The sequence below is a fragment of the Morone saxatilis genome, unplaced genomic scaffold, assembly GCF_004916995.1.
Source record: "Morone saxatilis isolate NCDOM2014 unplaced genomic scaffold, NCSU_SB_2.0 Contig24, whole genome shotgun sequence".
NCBI lineage: Eukaryota > Metazoa > Chordata > Actinopteri > Moronidae > Morone > Morone saxatilis.
In genome coordinates, this window is record NW_023339807.1 from 15,407,732 (window position 1) to 15,423,439 (window position 15,708).

Consider the following 15,708-nt stretch of genomic DNA (forward strand, 5'->3'; position numbering starts at 1 on the left):
CACACACAAACACACACAAAACATAATATCATCTGATTTCATTCTTTCTCCTCATTGTGTTTTTCTTTACCTCTTCCCAAATCCCATCTCTTTCTCATATCTTCTTACACCTTCTCTTCTCAATGTATCACTCTCCTTCCTTCACCTTGCATTCCTCTAAAATACTTGGTGGTCCCACAGTCCTGCTCCTACATTTATCATATAGTCACACAGATGGCAGCCATGTTTTGTACATTCAGATCATCTGCAGTGATAATAAGGTCTGTCTCATGAAACTGTCAGCCAGTCTAAGATTTATATAGATTTTATAAGCAGAGGAGAGAGGAGCACACAAGCTTTCTCAGCTAAGAAAACCACTTCAAGCTCTCGTGATATGCAGCAGATTTACACATAAAAGTCCCCAATTAACACTGAAGCTTTCTATGACAGCTTTTTATTGGTGTGCATGTATATGCATGCACTGCCCTGTTTGTAGATGCAGTTGGTGCTGTAGGTATTTATGGGGAACCATGTGCAGGGAGCAGCAAGTGGCTTTCTATTCCCAGTTTTACCAGCTTCGCCACCTTTGTTTTGATTTTATAATCAGCATTTTTCTCCTCAGAGCCTGTTGGTTGCACAGCTGAGGGGCTCACACAAGAACTTGCGTGCATCGTAGATAACACACAAAGACCACCTTCCTGTTTTTCATACACACACGCAAAAATGTGACTCTTCAGCTCTTACACTGTTACCAGTTGGTGCTGAAAGACCTTTGCTCGGTTCTTCTGCCACGGAAATAGATTTACAGGCAGCCCTCCGGTGTGTCCTGAGGGTTATAGTGCGGTTCAGTATGTCCTGTCTCAGTCAGTCCAGATTGTTTTTTGGCTCACTCCTCCTTCCTCTTCTTCCTCCTCTGCTTTTGCTGCCCTTCATATGGGAACAGTGAGTGAAGTGATATGTGGACAGCTAGTCATTAAGCTGTCAGAGGACAACCTATGAACCAAAACAAGCACATATGAACACATACACACGTACATATTTCACCTTTGATATATATGTATCCTACTGTTTTACCACCAGAACATATTCAGTAACTGGACCCTACAACAGCTTTACAAGCAAGTAAGTTTAATTTAACTTATGTTTTGCTGGTTTCAAAAATTAAATAAATACATTTGCATTAAATTCACAAGATTCTTTTTTTTGGTCATGTTCTATAAATCACTTCTACTTGTATAGTGAAGTAAAGCCAGGTTATAGTTGTGAAGAATACAATTAAAAACCAAGCCAAACAGGTGGTACAGTACAGTTAAGGACTTTATAGAGGTGTAATGTTTTTCCTGTCTAAAAATGACACACATAATACTCACAGAGCCTGAGGGGCTGTGGTCCTGTCTGAGCATGCTCTCTCACTTTGGCATCCGTCCAGAGCACACACACACATAGCAGATTTGTGTGTGTACATGTGTAAGTGAGGATTTGTGAGTGTTTTTGAATGGCAACCATGTAAAGTGGATTTGGATTTGATTGCAGGGGTGTATGTGGATTTCAGTGCAGTGGCACACAATAACGTTTTCGGTGAGGTTCACAAACCCCTGCAAGCAGCAGAGATCCATTTTGTTTGACAGTTTCACAGACTTTTTTTTCTTTTGGAAAAAGGTGTAAACCATGGTTGGAACTTGTGGAGGTACTCGGGGAGTTGAAATGTTGTGGGAGGAGTACGTGTCTGAGTGTGTGTGCAGGACATAAACGTCCACTGTGATGTGCAGAGGTGCTGAGGAAAGACAGGAGACACAGCTGTTCAGGGGACTTGGAGTGTCTGTGCTTGCATTAGCAAACATTTCTGTAGCTTCCTGCACTGTATGCACATTTAAAAGTTTATTACATCTCGTTGCATGTGGAACTTCTGCAAGTCTGCATGGCACTCAGCAATTTTTGCTTCAGTTGACTCCAACACGTGAAACAAAGCTTTACTGCCTGTCTAAATACACTAGTTTCATCTCAGGTAATGATAATAGATCAAGAACTAAAAAAAACGTAGCCAGTGACGGTAGCAAATATCTAAAGAGCGGGTAAAATTCCTTTTCTTTACTTCCACTGTAATCTGTATTCATCGGAAATTCCTCACTTATTTGTACATACTGTAGTTTAGTTCCTTATTTGTCTTATATTTTGTATTCATCATCAGACCATCTGCCAACTCTTCCATAACAGATAATAAAGTTTCACAACAGAATGGAAATTCAGGTGAATTTCACACTAACACATTTGCGTGCAAACAGACAAACACCTTTGTGGGGAGGAGCTCTGTCTGGTAGACGTGTAAACTAAACTGAGCTGTAACCAAAACACAATGCAACCACACTGGGACACAGCCCCATGGAGGTTGAATTAGGACTAGAGAGAAAAAAACACTTTAGTGAAATGCTTTTTCAACAGCACATCTTGCACTGAGGTTTGACTGTGTTTAGAGTTAACTATGGGGGCCAATGTGGTGTTAATGTAGAATTTCTTTTTTTGTTTTGTGGGAGGTTTTATTTCTTTCGCTGTGGAATTACATCTGTATGTGCGGTGAAAATGCAAACTAATATGTGACCAGAACTTTGCAGATCTGTTCTCTCAGGAACTACATAAAAAAGGAATCAGTCTTGACTAATTGTAGCATATGTGCATTTGAATCAATGTTGATTTATATGTCGTGTCACAAACAAATAAATAGGTACAAGAAATGGGAAAAAGAGAAAGAGAAAGAAGGAGAGGGAGGGAAACATTCTTTCAGGTGTAACACAATGAAAAGCACAAAGATGGAGCCAAACAGAAGCTGAAAGGTCTTAACTTGTAATATCGGACCTGTCATCACAGATTTGTGGCCAGACAAGTCAGTGTTGACATTAAGTGCACCTGTTGCTGAGTAGCCTTTTTTTTACACAATACATAGGATAATCAACAAAGCACAAACAATGTCGCCCCCTAATGGTAAATTTGTATTATTGCAAACTCCTCCAGCAGACTTTAGAGAGCTCCAACACTAGTATGATTGCAACAGCATCTGTTAATGTAAAAAACAATGACTAACACACAACCACTCTGGTCTTACACAATATCCATGAACTCTTTTACCTTTGTGGAACATTCCTATTTGTCACTGTCTGGGTGTTAAAACAATGTTCCAACTACCAGTCCAACTGGCTCCCCTTCTCTTGCCATGTCTTCTGTTCACATATAATACAGCTGTTGAGCTCTTAGCCTGCCTCTTTCTGTTGCTGTTGTTCTGTATCAGGTGTCCCATAAGGTGTGTCCTGGCTTTGTACAAAATAGGATGATTATATTTAAACCCTGTGGCACAAAAGATCCACTTAACGTGTTCATGCAGCTCTGGCACACTCGAGTGATTAAGGGGCACACTTGCCCTTACATGCAGGCGAGCACCACACACTCATAGAGACAACAGTTTTTTCCATGACATTTAAACAAGGAGAGTCGGTTTTTATTATGCCTTCTGAAGTGCTGCTCTGTTGTGTACAGTCAATCAAAATGTGACAACTTTATAGCATGTGACAGCTATATTTGACCAAAAACATGTTTATCTTTTGGTTGTAGAGCGGGAAATGACAGGCAATGATGAATGTAAAAGAAGTTTATAACCAAGAGAGCCCAAAATATAAAACAGAGACAAAAGGTTTCTGTGTTAACTGTATTATGGAAAACAAATTGTGTTTTTTGAGTGCAGGGAAAAGACATCAGAGCATTTAATGATAATATAGCACGGTTATTATTTGACACAAAGTGACTCCATGTTACAGTTATCAGTCATTTATTGTTGTTTTCTCATGACATGATAGAAACATTCTGCCAGCAAAGATAAATCTAAATTAAGAGATTCTGATTTCTGTGATGCTACAGTCTAAAGTCATTCAAGTGCTATGCTGTAACACAAGTAGAGACACACGCATACATACAACAGAAAGCATGAAAGTCACAGCCAGAGCTCACATACACACCAGAAAAATCATATTATATATCAAAATACAGTCGGAGCCAGTCTATTTGAAAATATTACAATATAGACAATCTCTTGCATTGAAATTATGTATAACTGGGCTTTTACATTCCCCAAACATTACTGTGAATCCGCTTAGTGAATAAGTAAATGAGCTACTGCAACTTGCAGTAGGAAAAATAATGAAAGTCACCCAGATCTCATAAAATAGACCTTTTCTCATTAGCCTACTTCAGCTGGTTATCTTGTCATCCATCCACTTCCATTGACGTCACATCTCATCATTAATATTTATGTGCAAATGACTCAAACACCACAGTTTAATACCGGACAAGTAGGCCATCGTCATTTTTAACTTTCGTCAAAATGTAAAACACTGAAATGTAAAACAGTATAATGAGAACAATATTCCTCAGAACCTTTTTTTAATCTGAAAACACTGAGGCAACTGTGAGCATGTTTACCCAGCCGAAAGTCCTTTTTGAAATGCAAAACAGCGACTATATAAAATACCAACTGGGACTGTTTAGACACAGAGACACGTGATCCTGACATGAGCCAGCAGAACATCACTATTCAACAACCGAGAAATATTCACATTCTCCAATTCTGAATTATTTACACATCGTTAACACTTGTTGAGGCTACATAAAAAAATTAAGATATAAAATTAGACATACAGTACATCTGAGGTGCTTTACAAGGTGACAGTTATCTGCATATATGTAAGTTATGAATCCTAGTTACACTTGCATGCAACGTTTGTTGTCCGATCATTCTGGGACAAATTAAGACAAGTGTAGAAGGAGAGCAGGTTTTTCTTACATTGCAAACAGATTTTTTTTTAACCTGTTATAAAGGTGTTTAACCCTGTCAACAGAATTCTGCATAGTCTAAAATCACTTCAGCCACAATGTCCATAAGAGCATTGCAAAATTGAGGAGAAAGAAAGCACGAAAGAATATAAAATAATTAAAGCCAAAAGGCAGAGTTAATATTTCCAGGCCAAGTGCAAATGCAAATGAACGTCAGATATTTATAGTCAGATCTCAAAAACCACATTGAAAGGAAAAATGTAACCATATTTAGCAGTTACAGTTCAATCAAGTATCGAAGATCAAGGCAATTAATTATCAACCCTCACATTAAGTGGTGAATGTAAACCACCATTAACTCTACAGACATTAGAAAAACTGAGTGAACTGTGCCCATTAATTGCCGTCTCACCACAATTTATTTGCTGAGATTTGTTGCACGCGTTTGGATAGTTACCCTCCGTGGCGGCGGTTCCTCTATGCTCCGATTGGCCACAAGGTCCTGCAGCTGCAGGGCACCCCCGCCAATAAAGCAGAAGGCCGGACACACTGGAGCTGAACAGTCCACGTGTCCCTCACACAGGATCCGCAATGAGTGGGCATCATAGAAGGTGACACGTCCTTTGTCACAGTCCAGACACACTCCTAGTCGGGGTGGCAGAGGAGCAGTATGAGGGTGAGGCAGGTTGCTATGGCTGCTATTGTGGGAGTGCACTCCTCCCTGGCTGTGGCTGTCCCCCTGGCTCTGACTGTGACCATGTCCTTGAGGAAGCAGGATCTTGCCCATGCCCATTGTGAGGAAGCAGAAAGGAGGAGAGTCCTGGCCGTCCTCCGCCCCGCTGTCATGGCCACTGTCTGGGTCGCAGCTGGGGGGAGGCAGAGGGGATGAGAAAAGCAAAGAAGGAAAATGTAACTTGTGTTAAAACCATTACAATTCAATAGTATACTTAAATACAGTAGGACCCGAAGATATGAAATCTGCCACTTGCAATGCTAGCTTGAATATAACATTTATATTTTAAATCTTTTGATTTTTGCAACGGCACAGAAAAAACATTGAAAACACACTAATATAATGATATTATCAGAGAATATTCTGAGTCTGTCCCCTCAAAAACATGAGTACTGTGACCTTATTCAGTGTTTCATCATTTTTTAGACACTCAAATTGTTCCTAAATGGAACAACAGCAGTGAAAGTGTGTGAAAGATAAATACATATATGTTTTTTATAACTTTGTGTTAAAATTTGAAGTGAATTATGAATGGACCGAGTTAAAGAATGTGGTGCATGGTCTTTTATGTACCAAACAGTATGCATTATGAGCATGTACTATCCACTAGTCTAAACAAACTTTAAAGCTGCACTAATACTTATGTCAATGTTGTGTTTAAAAACCAATTAATGCTGTTTTAAGACAGCCTGGGAATCAGACAAATCTCTGAGCTCATGTTTTGTTTGCTCTGGCAGATGCAACATAACACCCTCCCAGTCAGACAGATTTCTACCAGTCCTGGATCTAGTCAGGCCAATCACAACCATTTATCTGATATGGGGCAGGTTTTATACAGTGACTGTACAGAGGAGCACAACCTTAGCGGCCGTTAAGACATTTTCATTTACAACCACGATGGCTGCCACTGTGTGGAACTGTTTCTGTTGAATCTGCTATCACGTATATATACTACACATATTAAACAAACTGGACATTATATTTTCTCTAAAAGAAGAACAAACAACTGCACTTAAAGCAAAGATGTGCGTGCTGTACGTCCGACAGGATTTGGTAAGTTTAATTGATCAACTTTGCATGTTTCATTGTTCTGATTGGTTGTAGGTTTATCCAATTACTTTCAGAGAATTTTTTGTCTGCAGCCATTGATAACACCCCTGAAAAATCAAAATAAACTGAGAGGTTCCATGCTATTTTGCAGATTACAAATTAGTCTGCAAATTAGTCTGGCGATGTCATGCTACAGATAAATCCCAATCATGTCTGTATTTGTGGTTCAATGCATTCTAATTGTTGTTATAAGAAATGCAAATTAGTTTCTGAAACAGAATTGTGGGAGACAAATAATCTAAAGTCTATATTTAAGAGAGAAAGATTTAGTTACCGAGGGCTTGCCATGTCCTGAGGGAGATGAAACCACTCTTGTAGCTTAGTCTCCTGCCCTACTCCCACCTGTAAGAGATGGAATCAGGAAGACACAAGGCTCACATCCATTTTGAGTCAGCATGTAAAGCTGATTCCATACATACAACACATTATTATACCGAACCGACTGACCAAGAAGCATCCCTCTCACCTTTACCAGGTAGGAACCAGGTTCCACAGAGCAGGCCCAATAGTGTCTGCCCTGAGTGACAGCCAAGTCGGCCACCAGCAGGTCAGAAGTTAAGTGGCAAGAAGTAAGTGTGCGGTCAGCAGCCTGCAGGAGGGAGAGGCCTGGCACACTGCGGGCATAAGTCTGGCCTTTACCCAATGCCAGCCTGTCAGCATGTAGCCCCCAGCGTGAGTCCAAGGAGAAACTCAACACTGAGAGGACAGGAAAAGGAGGCATACCAGGAGGGAAAGGAGGGGTTAAAGGGGAGAGAGATGGCGAGAGAGGTAACAGAAAGGAGTCAGGAGGGAGGAGGGGTTAGATCTTGAAGCTGGGACAGTCAGGCTACAGCAAGTCTGAACACATAATGGAAAAAGAGCTAAAGAAGAAAAGTAGGAATAAGTGGCTTTACCAGGAGGAGGAGACGTGAGAAACAGAGTAAAGGTAACATTCACTTCATCTACATATTGTTTTAGCTGATCAGGTAATTTTGATTAAATGCTTTTTTGTGAAGGAATGACAGCAAGAAAAACGGACAATGACAAATGCAGAAAGACAGACCTGTAGCAAGAAAGACAGAAGTGGAAAGATTCTGACTGGGATGAAACTGGAATGCAGAACAGCAAAAGGAAGGTTTGGTGCAGAAGATAAAATAAAGTGGGAATGGAGGAAGTAAAAGAATGGAGAAAAAAGAAAAATCAAGATTAGTCAATCAATCGAAAAATGACAATACCGGAAAATATATCCAACTTAAGATACTGAATCTGCCAACACTTTTTTCTTTGTTACCAATGCAAACCAACTTGTTTTACACATTTTGAAACAAAAAAAAATCCAATCTTGTGCTATATTACTTTTACTATTGTACAAGCTATTTACAATTCTTTCTTATAAATTCATGAATTCAGTGAAACTGCATTGGAAACAAGGAATGGCCTTTTAAGAAGAATGGAAAAATTAAGAGTTTTTTGTAGTGAATGAAATGTAAAACTTTTAAAATTGATGTAATATAATACATGTACATATCTTACCAGGTGCTGGTGGAGTGTGGAGGTAAACTTCTTCACTGTACTCTCCAAATCCAGCCTTGTTGCAGCCCCTCACCCTGAGCACATACACACTGTCCATCTGCAGTCGATCAACCACAGCACTGGTCCCTCTCACTTCATCCAGACGCTGCCATGCCGTTGCAGCATTAGGGGACCTAATGCCGCCCCATGTGGCTGCAGCTCCTCCTGCTCGTCGCTGGAATTCAACAGAGAAATGCCAAGCTGGAGCCGAGTCCTGAGGGAGGCGCCAGCATAAAAACAGCTGGTCATAAGCAAGTGTCTTCTGAGTGTCAATGACTGGAGCCAGTGGGGCTGTGGGGGAGACAAAGCGACAGAGAAATGCTGATTACATTCATTTACTTTCACTTTTAAATGGTTCATATCATAAAAACAAAGCAGCCTACCACGTATGAACTCCAAGCTGTGGATGAGCTTGACCTCTTTGGATGCGTCTAGGTGAAAATGTCTGAAGGAGGGATCAGCAGAGAGGGAGAAACACTGGAGGTTTTCTATGGCCTTCACCAGCCTGGAGGGGGAGAAACAAACAGATAGAAAAAGAGATAAATAAAACAGTAAGAAAAAAATATCCAAAATGCCAGATATAAAAAACAAGAAATATATAGTGTCAGAAAGTCTAATTCATTCCACCTGAGTTTATGATTCAGCTAAATAAGTGCACGTTACCTGTTATGAGTGACTCTGGCAGCCTGTACAAAGCAGGGTGCATCGGTCTCCTTGAGCAGCTCCTGTGTGTAGGCTATCAGGCCTGCATGCTCCAGCAGGCCTCGCCTTTCTGAGACCTGGGCAGACAGGGCCTCCTCCCTCCTGCTGCGGGATCCCTCCAGGGCCAGAGCCAGAGCCCCCTGACGCTCAGCAACAGCCGCTTCCAGCTCTCGGATACAGTGGGTCAGCTGATGCAGAGCCACTGTGCTGTTCGCCTGGAGAGAATGACAGAGGGGACCCCCAAGAGTGGGCAGATAAGGAATGATAAAACACATAGACAATGTCTTAGCTATTTGCAAGCACAGACGTTAGCCATTGCAGTAGAGCCACAGGCCTCTAGAGGGCCCACTAATACTACCTGCCCCTTCAGTTGCAGCTGTAGTTAAAGTAAATTGGCTGGGGGTGGATTCCCATTGTATTAAAGCATTAAAAAAGGGTAGTTTCATCTAAACTACAGCATGTTGTCAATTAGTGTCAAAAATTTTGCTCTCTGCAAAGAAACATGGATTCAATTCCAAGCCAACTTACTGCTTTCAACATGTCATTCAATAGAAAAGTAATGTGCAGCACAGTGTTGATATTTGAATTCCTGCTAGCCACATGGGATGGTCAATTCCCTTGAATTTGAACAAAATATTGCAGGAGAGCCTCTTACAAATACTGTTGCACCTGTACAAAGATTACACTTACAGGTACTATGACAAAACAGAGAAAAAAATAGTTCACCTCCATCTGTTTGATGGCAGCTTCCAATTGTGTGATCTGACTCTGTATTGTCTCCTGGTTGGCCAGGATGAAGTTGATTTCCTTGGTGACCTTGTCCTGTAAGACGCAAAAGTAGACATTTTAGAGATGCTAACATCAGGATCTTAACACTGTCAAAGCAGACTACACAGAAACTCACCTTGAGGGCCTGGTAGGCCTGTGCAATAGGCAACACTTTGTGTCCATGGTGGACACGACGGAGCTTACAAAGTGGGCACAGTAACCTCTGGCAGTTACGGCAGTACCACTGCAGTCTCTCCTGCTCATGCTCTGTGCACGTTAGGACCTAGAGCACAAAAGAGGATTAAGGCACAATGACAATAGAAGAGGAGCTACTGTTTATGATGCACAAAACAAAAAAAGAGACAAACTTTTGGCCGAAAGTTGTTTGTGGGTAGAATGTGTTCGTGCTGAGCTCGAGGGGTTCCCCAGGGGTGGTAGAGTTTGAAACACTCGTTGCAGAAGTTGGACTTGCAGTCAGCGCAGCCCTTGGTGGCCTCCAGAGACTGAGGAGGCTTACAGAAGCCACACATGATGGCTACGTTGCCCAGACTTACTGTGTGCCTATACCTAAAGGGCAGACAGGGGTACAGGGAGATAAGGGCAGGGCTAAAGCAGTTCTGCAGCAGAAAAGAAAGCAAGAATGAAGATTGAGCTCATCTCAGTTTGCCCTGCTCTCTTTTCAGTAGTTAGGATTCCAACTCTTTAACTGCCTGACCTGGATACATCACCAGCAGCTGCCTTGTTAGTGCATCCTGCGCAGTAAAACATGCACCGTCACACTTTTCTGACCAACACAACTACTGTCTGGGGAGAGAGCAGCTGCACTCATCAAACTGCTGCGTGTGAAACTGGGAAACTGCCTATCCCCATAACTCTCTCTCCCCATTTCAGAACAGTTTTTTTTTTTTTCAAAAGCAGCTGCTCTCACTTTGATCTTTACTATTTGAACTGATAAGAGAAGAGGGTGATTAACATTAAAGGAGGATGTGAAGTATTTCACTCCAAACTTCCTCCACAAAACTTTGGCAGAACCGTTTTACCACAGTCATTGTCGTACAGTACACTGCAGTTTTTGAGCTGTCCCTGCAATCTCCTCTCAGGTTTAGCCTTGGATCAGGAGTAAAAGAAAGATTCATTATTGAAACTCTTTCCAGCAAATGATTTCCTGTCTCGTTTATAAAGCAGTATTGACTAAGCCCTTCATTTGCTGCCTTTCTTCATTGCATGCAGGATTGGTTAAAGGCATTTTTTTCCAAACCCATGATTACTTTGTTTCTGACTTCTGTTAATGAGCTGATGATGAGACATTATCATAAGTAATAATCAACATATGTCATGTTTGAGACGGTGGATTCAGCTCTGTCTACACCTGGCTGTGCCTGTGACTCCGCCTGCTACAGTATATACTACATCTACAATGTTTGTGCATATGCATACCTCTCCACAATGCGCTCCAGTGTGAGGTTGCGGAGGCAGTCTGTCAGGCCTTTCTCTCCGAGCTCCACGTCCTGCTGACAGGAAGGACATGGGAACAGCATGGGGGGATGGGCCGCATCCTTCCGCCTCCGCCCAGGGTATGTCCCGCACACTGGGAGAAGGACGCAGGTGTGTAGAGGAGAGGAGATGAAGGAGAAAGAGACATGAATAGAGAGGTAGGGGAGAAAAAAAAGTGAGGGTTTGTAGAAAGGAAGATTTGTATGGGGTCATACAGATAGTTAATGAGGGAATTAGGAGAGACAGACTGCTGAAAAAAGTAACAAGTAGAACTCTTGGCTGTCCCTCCTTATATATGTATATATAGAGAGGGAGCACAGTGATAAATAAAGGTTAGTTCTCTGTGGAGGAAACACTATCTGCTTACACACACGCACACCTGCTCGACAGATCCTTACCGCCTTGAGTCTCTGTGCCCCCGTGGCCCTTGCTCTACATGCGCTTAAATAAGTCATGACATGAATGCACAAAGCTGGATGTACAGTGGGATACTGGTGTGTCAGCTACATCATCTATGAAACTAACAGGGCAGTGGCGTCATATCGCACCATCATCTTTTCATTTTCAAAAGATGATGTCACTCTAAGGTGGCTTAATGCTGAGCTCGTTCAGTTTTTTCTCTCACATATGAGCAAAGCGCTTGCTAGGCTGCTTAAAATTCCCATCAGATGCACACACACATGCACACATAAACACCCTTCCTCCACCTGTTCTGAGGACCCGTTCCAGGCGGTCAGGGGTCCTGGGTGTGGGTCTTCGTGCCTGTCGAGGGGAGCGAGTATTGGGTGTGGAGGCCGGCGAGTTGGGCTCTGGAGGGAGGTCTGGAGGAGGATAACCGCTTTGTACCAACACCTCAGCCGCACACAGCAGACAGACACTGTGCTGGCACGGCAGAAGGATGGGCTGCTTCACCATCTCATCACACACCGGGCAATGCAGCTCCTGTTCCATGCTCTTCATGTTGGACTAGAGAGGGAGAGGAGAGGAGAGGAGGAACGGAATGAGGAGTCAGATTCGATAACTCTTAGTCACTAGAATAAATAAAGAACCCAGTGCTCTTTACATTCTGCACCTCCTCTGACCTGAAAAGAAACGTATATGATATGTGTGGGAGTAAAAAGCGAGAAGGGGAGCTGCAGCAGACACGGATAACGTAGGCTGATGTTGGACATACAGAGCACAGGGAGGGCAAATCTGGAGGAAAAAATATCTTTGCCCTGACTTCAGGTGTTAGCCAGTATCTAGAATGAAAAATGCAGATAGAATTAGCGAGCTCTGGCATAGGATACCATGGTTTGGTAACTTAGTAGGAGATATTTATCCAAGAGGGAGAGAAACATTTTCAAATCAATAAAATAAATATAGCTCTCGGTTTTTTCTGCTCCGATTTGTAGCTGCGGCCTCGGTTTTACGCAAGTGTTACTGATTGGGAGGCCCAGTTCCAGTGTTGCAGGTAGCTACTAAACGCAGCATCCCGTTTCTATGACAACGGGCATCATCTCTGCCTTCTCATCTTGTGCGGCCCGTAAGCAAGCTTTTTGCTACTGCTAGCCGACATATTTTGGCAATGAAACGTCAAACACACACTGCTTCATCTGCTACAACGTTTGGGATTTGGTGTATATGCTATTTGTGGCCCTGCTTTTATGTTTCCACCAACAGATGCTAGAGCTTTGACGAAAACATCTCTTTGATCCTGATCCCAAAATTGAATTGAATTGAATCCCCCCCAAAAAACCCAAAATGTTCAAAAGCAGAGAAATGCCTCACATTCCTTCAGCACATACGCAACCTGTGCACTCAGATGGGTCGAGAGGAAATTAAAATTGTGTGATTACATATGAAGGCGGAGGACAAAAGATAATCGGTGATATCCCGTTAAATATTCACACGTGGTTGAAATAAATAGCGTAATAAAAAATATATATATATATGAGCGTCATACTTACACTAATGCGAACCAACGCGTCCATGATAGAGGTAAAGGTTTGTAACTCCGCTTCTGCCATGCCTCCACGATGCAAGCGACACAACGACTAAACCCTTTTTATTTTTTTTATTCTGGGGGATGCCAGGGACAGGCTGTCTGTCGTACTGAGGGAAAGCAACCCTGGGCCTGGACTGCTGAACCGCTACAACAGATTTTCTGTCGGCTGGTTTCTGTGCTTGCTTGCGTGCTGTTGCGCACACACCGATCCTGTGCTCTGTCTCAAAGCACGGAGTCGAGTCGTTGTAGAAATGTGATGTGATGGGAGGGGAGGGGAGGGGAGGGGGGGATTTGAAGGGTCTGGTTTAGGATATATCACAGCCGCATTGCCTAAGGAATGATTTACATGTTACATTGTTAAGTTAAAATGCCACTTATGTTACAGCAATATATATGTTACTATATTGCATATTTATATTGCACATTTGACGATGTAAAACCACCCTGTCTGGTCTCACCACGACAGTCCTATAATAACGGTTATAATAAGCATTGTACTTATAGGAAAAAAATGTGTTTGAAGTGCATCTTTCCTTACAAGCCTAAACAAGCAGCAGCTCAGACTCTCAAAATAAACCTCTTGGTTGTTATCCTGTAGCCTAAAATCATAATCACAATATGCCAAATTGTTTATGGCCCAGTTTTAGTATTGCCGTTAGATGGCAGTGCTGTGTAAGAATAAAAAATTAAAAAAAACACGAACGGTCCTCTCTCAATTTCGGACGTAAGCGTGTGCGCTGGATAATAAAGTTATAGGAAGTTAGAAATCGATATGGAGAAAGCGAGCACACAGCAGAGCATGTGCTTTAAGAAAAGCCACGGAGTGAAGGAAAGACTGGTGGAGGTGCCGGTATAGAGAGGTCGGAGCACACGACGCGGCGACCAGCTTGACGTTATGACTGTGTTGAGCAGTCTTGGCAGAGTCACTTTTGTAAGAGCGTGTGGTATGGCACATATAATAAAACAACTTTAGTCAAAACTCAAACTTCTTTCCCTCGTGCATAGATCCAGTGCGAGGTGTAGCGCGCACCGTCTTGATTCGCCCGGATTGATATACACTCGCTCTTGCTATTATCCACCTATCAAACTGCGCTATTGTGAATTGTTCTTCTAACAGCGTTGTCGGACAGAAGGGAATCCCCGGAGACGTGATCTCCCAGAGACCTGTCGCGTTTCTAACAACGTTACTCACGGGCTACACCTTGGCTCTCCTCCTTTCGGATCGGGGTTTTCGCATCAGTTCTCTCTCGTCTCGTTTTTTGTCGGTGACGTACGTTGTGGTGGTTTGTTCATGTCTTACTCTTGAGTTTACGTTTGAAGTTTTCTTGGAACAGTGAGGCCTGTCTTCTGGATTAAAGTGCGTATGACAATGAAGACAGAAAGTGAGACATAATTTGACACACACATACACACAGAGTATGAAAACATTTGACAAATGCATCCCCACCCATACACTGATCTCTCTCTCTCTCTGTGTCTCAGGTTGGTGGTGGCGTTGGCGGTCACCCTCGGTCTGTTTGCTGTAGAGTTGGCCGGGTTCTTCTCAGGAGTGTCCATGTTCAACTGCAGCCAAGGTCTCCTGTGTATCCTTTACACTCACACTGTGGTCTCTCACTGATGATGGTTGATTTATGGACTGACAAACAGACACTAATATCCAGTGGAGGTCAACAGTAAATATATATATATATATATATATATTAATGTCTGTAATTATATTCCATTGAGTGCCCCGTGACCACAACATCCCCAGTTCAATTCCAGCCAAGGACCTTTGAACCCGTCTCACCCCCTTTGTTTTCGGTCTGACACTTCACTACCAACTGTTCGATAAAGGCAAACGTGCCAAAAGTATAATCTTTTTTTAAAAAAGTCCCACAAAGAAAAAAGATAACACAGAAAGTGCAATGGCATCTGCCTCCTGGACAAAAAATGGTAGGTGGACATTTGATCTGATTTGATTTTGATCAACACAAGCCAGGAAATTGGTGTCAAATCAAAAATGATATATATGTATACATATATATATATATATAAACGTATTTTAAAAAAAGACGTGATATTAAAAAGTCATTCTAGTTTCCAGTTACAATTCCATGACTCCAAACTCCTGCTTACTCGCCTCTTCGCCTACTATAGCAACTGGAGTCCATGCCAGTGCCTCAGTGGCTCTGCTTTTCTTTCTATTTGAGCAGTGGGAGTGTGACATCTACTGGTGGATCCTTGTCATTTGCAGGTTAGTGTATGTGCTTAAAGGACCAGTGTGTAGGATTTAGTGGCATCTAGCGGTGTGGTTGCAGATTGCGATATCCCCGCCTCACCCTCCCATTCCAAGCAGGTAGGAGCAACTACAAAAAAAACAACCTGTGACCCTAAATAGGGCGTAAATAGAGTCAGTGTGGTGGTCCAACATCAGGGCCTCTATGGAAGAGGACCTGCTCCCTCTGTAGATTAAAAACAGCTCCTTCTAAAGGCCTCCGCACACCAACCCGATTATCGGCCGTCGGACGTCGTCGGACAGTCAGGCGAGGTCGGTGGCTCGAGTCGGTTCGGTGTGTCCCGTGCCGTC

At 42.5% G+C, this 15,708-nt stretch overlaps 2 protein-coding genes across 3 annotated transcripts; one reads left to right on the plus strand and one right to left on the minus strand.

Moving 5' to 3' along the window:
* Positions 1 to 3,718: 3,718 nt before the first annotated feature.
* Positions 3,719 to 13,346, minus strand: trim46a (tripartite motif containing 46a). Of its 2 annotated transcripts, XM_035671634.1 has the most exons (12): positions 13,102 to 13,346; positions 11,860 to 12,118; positions 11,096 to 11,246; positions 10,027 to 10,225; positions 9,795 to 9,941; positions 9,617 to 9,712; positions 8,852 to 9,105; positions 8,572 to 8,693; positions 8,150 to 8,479; positions 7,104 to 7,333; positions 6,912 to 6,979; positions 3,719 to 5,660 (listed from the first exon to the last, which is right to left on the minus strand). In XM_035671634.1, exons 1-12 carry the CDS (start codon positions 13,159 to 13,161, stop codon positions 5,213 to 5,215), a joined length of 2,364 nt encoding a protein of 787 aa, XP_035527527.1. In that variant the 5' UTR covers positions 13,162 to 13,346; the 3' UTR covers positions 3,719 to 5,212. The 2 variants fall into 2 exon arrangements, with proteins under 2 accessions (XP_035527527.1, XP_035527529.1); XM_035671636.1 differs by lacking the exons at positions 3,719 to 5,660; positions 6,912 to 6,979; positions 7,104 to 7,333 and adding an exon at positions 7,389 to 7,725.
* A 565-nt stretch (positions 13,347 to 13,911) lies between these two features.
* Positions 13,912 to 15,642, plus strand: LOC118335750 (transmembrane protein 107-like). The gene is given in 4 exon segments (XM_035672177.1): positions 13,912 to 13,989; positions 14,270 to 14,458; positions 14,557 to 14,722; positions 15,279 to 15,642. Coding segments are annotated over 4 exon segments (570 nt in total). The 3' UTR covers positions 15,416 to 15,642.
* Positions 15,643 to 15,708: the final 66 nt, after the last annotated feature.